At 41.3% G+C, this 10,291-nt stretch overlaps 1 protein-coding gene across 1 annotated transcript in view; it reads right to left on the reverse strand.

Annotated features, from left to right (window-relative positions):
* LOC115371437 (E3 ubiquitin-protein ligase CBL-like) overlaps nucleotides 1-9,672 on the reverse strand; it is a 28,958-nt gene extending 19,286 nt beyond the window's left edge. Inside the window, exons 1-3 of the mRNA XM_030068827.1 lie at nucleotides 9,084-9,672; nucleotides 6,023-6,270; nucleotides 167-313 (exon numbers count right to left, since the gene is read on the reverse strand). Of these exons, the coding sequence (XP_029924687.1) occupies nucleotides 167-313; nucleotides 6,023-6,270; nucleotides 9,084-9,227 (539 nt within the window). The 5' untranslated portion in view covers nucleotides 9,228-9,672. The remainder of the gene's footprint in view (nucleotides 1-166; nucleotides 314-6,022; nucleotides 6,271-9,083) is intronic.
* Between the last annotated feature and the right edge of the window lie 619 nt (nucleotides 9,673-10,291).

Consider the following 10,291-nt stretch of genomic DNA (forward strand, 5'->3'; position numbering starts at 1 on the left):
ACCTTTAATTTGTACTGAGGTTTCGAAAAACTTTTGAGTGCAGTTTCCATTAATTACAGTGATTATGTTCTCTCTCACAGGTTTTTGATAATGCTTAGGCTTTTGGTGTACAGCGGACATGAGTAACAAAGATCATGTTTATGGGAGGGAGTAAGCAGAAACTCACTTGTCCCCAAAGGACCGTCTCCAGAATTCAGCAGCATCAGCTTTGGTGATCCTGAAGTTATCGCCCTGGAAAAGGCCGTTGGGAAAGATGGCTTTAAGCTCAGCCAGCATGTGGCTGAAGATCAGAGACAGCTTGGTCAGGTTTCGTCTGAGGAAGAGAGAAGGAGAGATGGGCACAAATCTAAATCAGTAACGGCCATTTACTCAACCAAGTTCATCCGAACCAGAGCGGACAAAAACAATAAAGACTATGGACAAAAACATAAATTAAACTCAGGGGTTAAAGAAAACACAGCTGATCCTCTTCATACCCTGTTCATACTTGGTATTATCTTCTGTGTCAGTGCTCTAATCACAAGTAGACAGTCAAGACTGATCGTCATTCACACCTGGCTTTATCAACCACCTCATATGCGTCTCCAGTGACCACCTGTGATCAGATTTTAGATCAACCTCAGATCTGTCAGAATAACTTCCTTCCTTTCTTTGCTTACCTTTCTGACCCACCCATATTCCTATGTCCTATCTAGGGCCCTTGGACAAAGCAGTTGCTCTAATTCTCTACATTATTTGGATAACCTGACAAAGACACGACCATCGCAACCCAAAAACGAACTTCATTCAAATTTGTTTTTCAGCGTCTAAAGTCCTTTCTACAAAGCGGCTCCTGACCATCGCTGAGGGTGGTTTAAGTGATCGAATCACAACAGACCTACAAGGCCCACTGAGCTCTGTTCATTTGTGATCGGGTCACCCAAGATGGCTGCTAAAACCAAGTATCGGTGGTTCAAATAATCTGTTGCACAACTATTCAAGAGCGTGGGAAACTCTCACTTTTACTCCGTCTACCTTGTTGTGTCCTCACCAGCTTTTATGATGTGTGCTTCCATGCATTAGTATGACACATGCTAAATCACCAAGCTTACAAGTCCTGAAACAGGCTGCCTCTGACTCAACAAGACACTGCTATACTCACATACCACTGGACACTGTGAAATATTGCTTTTCACAAACATTATCTGGTGGTAATTTAGCACCCTGTACTTCAGTGATGCATTAATTGCCGTAATTAAGCAGGCCTATTTAACTAGCGGCCTGCGGGCTGTATATGGCCCTTTTGATTTTTTCTGTGGCCCATCAGAAGGCTGACATCTGCACTGCAAAAACACAAAATCTTACCAAGATTATTTGTCTTATTTTAAGGCAAAAATGTCTTATTTCTAGTCAAAATATCTCATTACACTTAAAATAAGACATGATCACCTCAGAAGTAAATTGTTTTTAGACAATTTTCACTTGTTTCAAGTGAAAATTCACTTGAAACAAGTGAAAATTTGCTTGTTTCATTGGCAAAATTTGCCAGTTGGAAAAAGTGAAAACTCACTTGAAATAAGGGAAAATTAGCTAGAAACAAGAAACAAATTTTGCCAATGAAACAAGCAAATTTTCACTTGTTTCAAGCAAATTTTCACTTGAAACAAGAGACAATTGTCTAAAAACAAGTTACTTCTGAGGTGATCATGTCTTATTTTAAGTGTAATGAGATATTTTGACTAGTAATAAGACATTTTTGACTTGAAATAAGACAAATAATCTTGGTAAGATTTTGAGTTTTTGCAGTGTGTGTAGCCTATGATAAATTAACACAGACTACAGGCCTACTTAGCCTACTGTTAGTCTGATGGATAATGTGTTAGTGTATGTGGGTGTGTAAACCCATTTCAGATTGTAAACAGTGATATGTGGCTCTAAATAAACCTGAACTTAAACATACTATATTCACCCCGTCTTCTATCTTTATGGATTTGGACCTGTCAGAAAGACACGATGGTCAGTCTTTGTGGCATGCTGTATTTTGCACAACTGTGCAGCCAGGATACAAACTTGAATTTTCAGAGGCGGCATTACAAACAGTGACAGGCAGAGAGAAGCTCAAACGACTGTGGAAATGGCGATGCACAACACACCTGCAGCCCTAGCTACCACTCCTGGCATGAGCTACAGCTAGGGCTTTACCTATAGCCATCCAATTATTTTGTGCGGCCCACGACCACAAGTGAGTTTCCAGTTTGGCCCGCCTGCCGCTGAAGTTGAAAAGCCCTGGCACAGAGTTTCTGCATCACCTTCACCTTATGTTACCTCATAGAGATCATTACAGACAAGCCACAGTTTACTTTGCAAACAGGACCTTGAAAACTTTCACAGAGAGACAAAGTAACCGATAATTTTACTTGGAGAGGTCTCATTCATAGTGACACAACTGCATCTTGGTGCTTATGCGATATTACAATATTAGATAATGAACAATAAAAATCTCTCCGCTGTCAGCCGTCACTAAGAGATTGTGAGTATTGTGCAACAGTGATACTGCACATTCCTCACACTATTCGCTACTCCATTTGGCATCTTCCCTGATAGACACGCAAATAAACCAATAATAGCAAACAGCAGGTGGAACCTTGGATTTTGGTCCCTAACCCTTTTTTATTTGGCAACACAGACAAACTGGTAGAGATGGTTCCTAAAATAAATTCAACATTGTTAATATGAACTGGTGCGCCTTTTCCAAAATGGACGTGTTCCCTGGTCAGGGATATGATTCCCTTAAAAACCGAAGAAACTGAGGGTTTCAAATAGTCGCTGCTACAAATAGTTGATCCGTGTTACAAGTTACTGCGAATATTTTTCCAACAATGGCGTTCCACAGCTGTACTTAGAAGACTGAAGACAAAAGTCAGAACATCCAGTTTTTAAAAAGAGGAGAACAGGAGCTGACTGATGAGACGGTGGGTCTAACATGGTGAGGGCCTTGCAGCTAAACAGCTAAACTCATCTCATATCAACATGAAAAAGAATTGCGATCATATTGTGTATCGTGATCCTGCCGGGAAAAAAAGTGGTATGATAGTTTTCACCCACCCCTACTCGATCTTACATTTAACACTGTCAAAGATTACAAGCTGTGGCTAAACTAACAAATAAAGGAAAAGATGAACTCAAATAACTAAATCACAACTCCAACTGCAGCTTAAAAAGGCTGGTCACACATTAAGCTGAATGGCAATGGCAGCAGAATGTGTCAGCTAGGGGAATCACCACTTTCCTACATGAGTTTTCAAAACAACTCGAGGCAACTAACACAGTGATAGGCTCAACGGGTCAAAAACTGCAGAGATGTTTAATATATTAACGGGAACAATGTGGAAACCCGTGACGACATATGCCCAAAAGATAAAAACTGCATCAGAAAAGAGGAACAGTGTTGGCAAGCCAAAGTTCACTGACAGGGATAGATGGACACAAACTAGACTCAAATCGTACCAGAGAGCTGAACCAACAGGAGAGACACACAGTAATGAGACACACAGAACAGGAATGGTCTGAGAACGAGTGAGGCCTGGTGTGGGAAGACAAACAAAAGCAGAGGCATTGTAAATTATGTATATGTGTTATATAATTTACAATGCCACTGTGTTAGATTATTTGGATAGCTGATAAATGAGGCCACCTGAGGCAAATCAGCTTACTCTGCCTCCCCCCTCGAAGGGAACGCTCCACTTATAACAGGGACATTTACACCTTGTTCATCTAATGCAACACAACTTTAAAAGGACAGACATAAAGTACATAAGCGAAGGCTGCTTGGTGGGCGTGGCGGAGAAAAAAGGTAGTGAAACCGTTCAGGATATCAGTGCACAAGTTTTCCACCTAGGAAATAAACACACTGCGCCCAATATCTCATCAAAAGTCATCAAAGTCGCACCTTTACTCGAAAGGGGAAAAAATAAATAAATTTCAAGGTCACAGCACTGATGACAACGTCCTCCTCATTACTTAAAACGACAAAATCAACAAGTTAGGGAGGTACAGACGGGTACTTCACACACACAAGGGTCCATCCTTTTTGCCAAAAATGACATTATGAGCAACTATGAGCAAAGAGAAACAAAAACTCTTCTGCAGTTTGTTTGGCCAGGTGAGAATGATGGCATACAAACTTGGGTGCCATCAAATAACTGCAGCAACACAGAGATGTAGAGATTTACTAAACCCTTAACAGTTATACTGCAGAGCAACTGTGAGAACGCGGTTGATAAAAATCTGAGTTTGACAGATAAATGCGTACTGAGGAAGGATGGTCTTGTGCTTAGTAATGGCTTTCTGAGTAAAAGAGGAAGTGAATCTGATTGCGACAGTTTATCATGCCTCTAATCACACATTTGTACTTTTTCCTCCTCCTAACATGGCTAGAATAACTCTTGCAAAATGTTTATTAGACGTATATTACCAGGGTATGGAAATTTTAACACTGAACCGTGGGGTGATTTCTTGGAAGTCTTATCGATGATAGCTTTTACTATTATAGTATAAGGTTACATGAGGCTGTAGTAAACCACACAAACCTTTCCGTAAAAAGAGTAAAAATTTACAAAAATGCATTAAATTTAAACGTACTCCAAAGCAATGTATCTGAACTGAAGGTTAATCAGTTGGTCACATATAAACAGGTGTGGGAGTGCATATTGCTATGGTAACTTCTTTAATGTTTTGAAAAGCATGAACAAATCAAGTGCACAGCGATGCATTATCAGGTGTTGGTAAGCAGATTTTGCTCATAGTAAAGACATAACAATAGAGTTTGTGGCACTATGCTATAATAAACACAATGCATTTGGGAAAGCACTGCTGAAGAAGAAGAAAACCTCTGTGCTCACGAGCTACAGCCAGGCGGAGATACTGTAGAGGAACTACAGGCGGCAATGTGTGTGTGCATCTCGCATGTATCAGTGTGTGGATCGCTGACGTCAGTCCGATATCAAATTCATGAATTACGTCAGGAACAGGACACAATATCGATACCAAAATCGGTATTGCTTCATGCTTACCTGTTAATACACTACTCACAAAAAGTTAGGGATATTCGGCTTTCGGGTGAAATTTCAGGATGAACCTATAATGCATTCTAACCTTTACAGGTGAACTTAATGTGACCTTCTGTAAACTTTTGAATGCACATGTCCAACTGTTCAATGTTTCAGTACTTTTTGCACAAGTTGCTGTTCTCTAACAAGGAGCTTAACAGCAAAATTCACGTCAGGTGTTTGATGCTCCAGCTCATCGAGGTCGTATCATTAGGGAACGGCTGCTGGAGACTGGGGTACCTCAAATGGAGTGGCCTGCACTTTCTCAGACCTGCATCCCATAGAAAACCTATGGGATCAGCTGAGTCACCGTGTAGAGGCTCGGAGCTCTGTACCCCAGAACCTCAATGTCCTGAGGGCCGCCCTTCAAGAAGAGTGGGATGCCATGCCTCAGCAGACAATAAGTCGACTTGTGAACAGCATGAGACGTCGTTGTCAAGCTGTAATTGATGCTCAAGGGCACATGACAAGTTATTGACACTGACATTTTTTGTTGTGGTATATCCACCACTGTTGTTGGCTTTTGTTTCAAGAAACTGTTTGAGATGAGGAAATCACCAGTGTATGCTTCTACTTAAATGCCCTACTTTCATGATATAATATCACTGTAGCGTGAACTTTCTACGTTTTCCATAAATTTCACCCAAAAGCCAAATATCCCTAACTTTTTATGAGTAGTGTATTAATCTGCCATCTTGAGGAGATCAAGGATGAATAATGCGCTGTTCTCAACACTGAACACAACCATTTTTATTGCTCCTCCTATTTATTTTATCGTTCATAATCTAATTTTAATGATCCTCCTAGTGTTTTATGCACTTGTTTCATGTTCATGTTTTATTCCGTCTAACCTGCTGCATCCTTTCACTTCTGCTGCTGCAATAACCCGACGAAGATGAATCAAAGTTCATCTCCCTTTGTGTCATGAAGCCTACCTTGGCTGGGAGTTCTCCTCGTACATCCTCTCCTTGGCCTCCTTAAACAGGCTCATGGTCTGCTTGATCTTGTTGGTCAAGTTCTCCATCACCACACGGAAGTATTCGTTCTCCCCGAGGATGTCCATCTTGCCCTCGTACCGGGACAGGATGGTGCGGAGGTGCTGGTAAGTGTCTGGCAGCAGGTCCAGAATGTAGGGAGGGCTGTTCTTCAACGCCACCTTGGGGTTTTGGCACAAACGCACCACCTGGATAGGAAAAATGAGTCAGCACTAGAATGCACACACACACATAAACTTTCAATTGTACTGCAACAAGTGCAATGATGGGAGCGAGTCGACACTAATGAAACACCACACTATGGCAGGACGATATGACCTCCAATCAATATCATGATTAAATCAGTTTACCTCGATTACGATAAAATGAACGATTTTTCACAGTCCACTAACAAGGTTGGTACTGTAAATATGCTCAAATATTAAAGCTAGGATATTTTTTTTCCAATGAAAGAGTGCATATCTTATTTTTGTGATTTTTAATAATTGAAGGAAACACACACAGATGAACTATTTATGGTTATTTATTGAATATTTTGAACCTGCTTTGTGGAAGCACCTGTTGCTGGGTACTTTTTTTGAGCTGTGTACTGTTCATATTCACTAACATGATTGTGCTCCAAGTGTTGAAACAGATTGGAGGTGTTACATTTGGTCAGTGAAACGTTTTACCCCACAGGGTTCACATTTTACTTCTTTTTGTTTGCTGTCACCTTCACTAAAGCCAAAATGTGTCTAAAAAAGACAGACACTGCTTTTTTCTTTGGTACGAGCCGCTCGAGTCACTCCGTCGGCATGGTGTTTAAGTTCTGTTGCTTCACTGTGGCGGAGTCATGTGATCACACACACAGTAGTATATTTTTAGGGGGACATTATCTGAACACACAGTGAGGGAAGCAAAAACGATTTTAAAAAATTTAATTAACAACATGCGAGATTATGTCAGTTAGAGGTTTCGGTTCGGTTTTCCTTGACTTTTCCTGTATGGAACGGACTTTAACATTCCATGACTTTCCGGAAATTACATGTCGAAACCCTGTTACCGAACCCACAGTTAATACAGAAATGGGATTTGGACTCAGCCCTTTTCAATTGTAGCAGCTGTAGGAGACTAAAAGCGTGTGACTGTTTCTGTCTCACTGAGTCCACATGAACTAAATCTGTTTGGGGAAGTCACCAACAGGTGCAATCAACGACCTGACGAAGCAAAAAGTTGTCTTTTCTTTAGTTTGCCTGCAAAGTCTGTCTACTGAATAATATGCAAATTCAAAAAAAGGAACTCCGCGTATTGAGTGTGGAGTTCCTTTCGCCGGTTTTTGAATTTCTGTCTGACTGAACCACAGCAAGAAATTTTACTTTGCTGCATGTTTATATTTGGTCTACTAAACTGCAGCAAAGTTCTTGTGTAAGAGGACTGAGACTCACATTTTCATGCATCCGAGTGTGTGTGTGATTTTCTTTCTTTTTTTTTTTTTTTTTAACGAGTTCAAATGACACTGATGTTCCCTTTCTTCCATGCATTTGGACATGTCTCTGAACATCTCATGATCAGAAGCTTGTGGCTGGATACAACAGAAACTCATTATAATTTGTACTTGAAAGAAAAATCCACCTGTAGATATTCTTACACTGTTAGACATCATCAATTTGCTGCTCAGTGCATTCCAGGGGGTCATTTTGTGATTTACTTTTTTGCTATCTCCACATTCCCTCGACCTGCCTTATTTACCTTTACTCCTCTTAGTGATTTCCTTAATTTCCCAAAATGCCTTTCCAACAACACCCAGACAACTTTCCTGCCCTTGCAGCATCCAGCTGTTGGCTTTATCTGCAGCTGGATTCCAGGCAGGAAAAAGCAAACTTTGCACACACAAGACAAACACGTCCTGCAGTTGCATTTCATTGTTTTTATTTTTTTTGGAAAATTTGTGTCTCTCCCAATTTTAGAGTGGATTCCTCTCTCTCTGTGACTACTGAAGGCAAAACGGTGAGTCTGGAAGTCTTCAGATGGGAGCGAATGACAAAACCTTACATTTACACATTCATACAGCTATTTTTTCTGTCAACCTCCATTGTAGCTTTGCGAGAAATATTCCAACTTGTCACATTGTTTACATCAAACAATCCAATAAAAATAAACAAAATACAAAAAAAGAGCCAAGGATACAGGGCACATCACAAATAGCTGTTCGCCCCCTTCATATTGTTTAAGTGTTCTGGGCTGGAGTTTTCCTTTAACCCTTCATTAGGCTACTGCTCCAGCTACTTATATCCATAATTCATATGTTGGCTTCATTTTACTGGGACACACTGCTGTCAAGTTGAGAGGGATGGCTGTGGGCATATAGCCATGACCGTGGGAGCACAGCTGGAGCAAATAAGACAGAATCCGGTTTTCTGGCTCCCACAGAAAAATAAATTAAAAAATAAATAAATAAATAAATAAATAAATAAATAAATAAATAATCCAACAAGTCACACAAGGATGTTAAACACCAAGTGTGAACAGGGCCACAGAGATCCTGCCCTTTTTTTGCTTTTGGTTTTCACGGTATGCAAATGAACTCTTTTGCTGCACCATTTTTTTTTTTTTTTTTTTTAGGTTTTGTCCTCGTTTGCTCCCAATTCCAGACAGTGGAGGAGTGATTTCTCTCCCTCTGTCTCCAAGCACAGTGTAGACAGTGCTACAGTGCAACAGGACTAAAATGAATGAATTTTTCCATTTGGGTTTTGGCTCTTTTTATGTGGGGTTCCTCCAATGAAAATGTTTATTGCGCCTGGGGTTACACTAGAGCACATTTCAGTGTAAATGAACGGACTCTCCTAAAGCTATGGTTTATATTATAAAGCTATCATGAAAGATTTCCGCCCTTAATAACGAACAGGACTCAGACCACTCAATATCTTCTACTTTAGAGGCTCTAACTTGCGATACAACACGAGAATTTTCCGATATTTTTATCAATTTATTGATGAAAATACAGAGTCTGGTGATGCTTTACCTTATCCATGAGTTTCCAGCATTTCTCCACCATTTTCTTGTCGACCACGGCAGGTTGGTGAGGCTGGGGAGGCTGCTGGTGGGGCTGAAAGGCGTCCTTCATCAAGCCGATGAGACCGGCGCCCCTCCTCGGGTTTCCTGCCATGCTTCAGCCGCCGACCGGGGGTCAGCCCGGGGGGCTCGGCCGCCGACAACCAGCGGTTATTCCGGGCACGTACACACAAACAACCGCCGTGTTTGTCCCTTCTCTGGGTGTAATGTTTGTGACAAATTATCTTGCGAAACCCTGGGTCCAAGAGGAGAACAAAAAAGGCTTGTGTGTGCGCGCGTGTGTGTGTGTGTGTGTGTGTGTGTGTGTTTGTACTGTGCGCGATGCGGCTAGCTAACAGGCTAAATGTTGAAAAGCCTCACTCGCTGTCCTTGCGTCGCTAAAAAATGTGCAGAGTTGCGCCTTTCTCATTGTTGTCGTGTCCGCTGTCGGCTGGCTGTCTCCTCCGAGCGGCGTCAAGGTGGAGCTCCGACGAACTGAGCCCGACTCGTAATTAACTGAGGCTGTTAATAAACTAAACCCAGCGACTAACAGACAGCTGCGTCCGCCGCCGTCCAGCTCTCCGCAATCAACACCAACTTCCGGTCACGACCTTCAAAATTAAATCCTACTTGAGCAAGAAAAACAAACACTGAATATGAACTGTGCATTTACAATGGAATCTGCCAAAATACTACCACTGCTATTGATACTACTACTACTAATAAAAAATTACAGTGGCAAAATATATACATATATTTATATGTACTGTTTAGAATATATACACTACTCACAAAAAGTTAGGGATATTCGGCTTTCGGGTGAAATTTCAGGATGAACCTAAAATGCATTATAACCTTTACAGGTGAACTTAATGTGACCTTCTGTAAACTTTTGAATGCACATGTCCAACTGTTCAATGTTTCAGTACTTTTTGCACAAGTTGCTGTTCTCTAACAAGGAGCTTAACGGCAAAATTCACATCAGGTGTTTGATGCTCCAGCTCATCGAGGTCGTATCATTAGGGAACGGCTGCTGGAGACTGGGGTACCTCAAATGGAGTGGCCTGCACTTTCTCAGACCTGAATCCCATAGAAAACCTATGGGATCAGCTGAGTCGCCGTGTAGAGGCTCGGAGCTCTGTACCCCAGAACCTCAATGTCCTGAGGGCCGCCCTTCAA

This window comes from Myripristis murdjan, chromosome 14 (genome assembly GCF_902150065.1).
Source record: "Myripristis murdjan chromosome 14, fMyrMur1.1, whole genome shotgun sequence".
NCBI classification, from domain to species: Eukaryota; Metazoa; Chordata; class Actinopteri; order Holocentriformes; family Holocentridae; genus Myripristis; species Myripristis murdjan.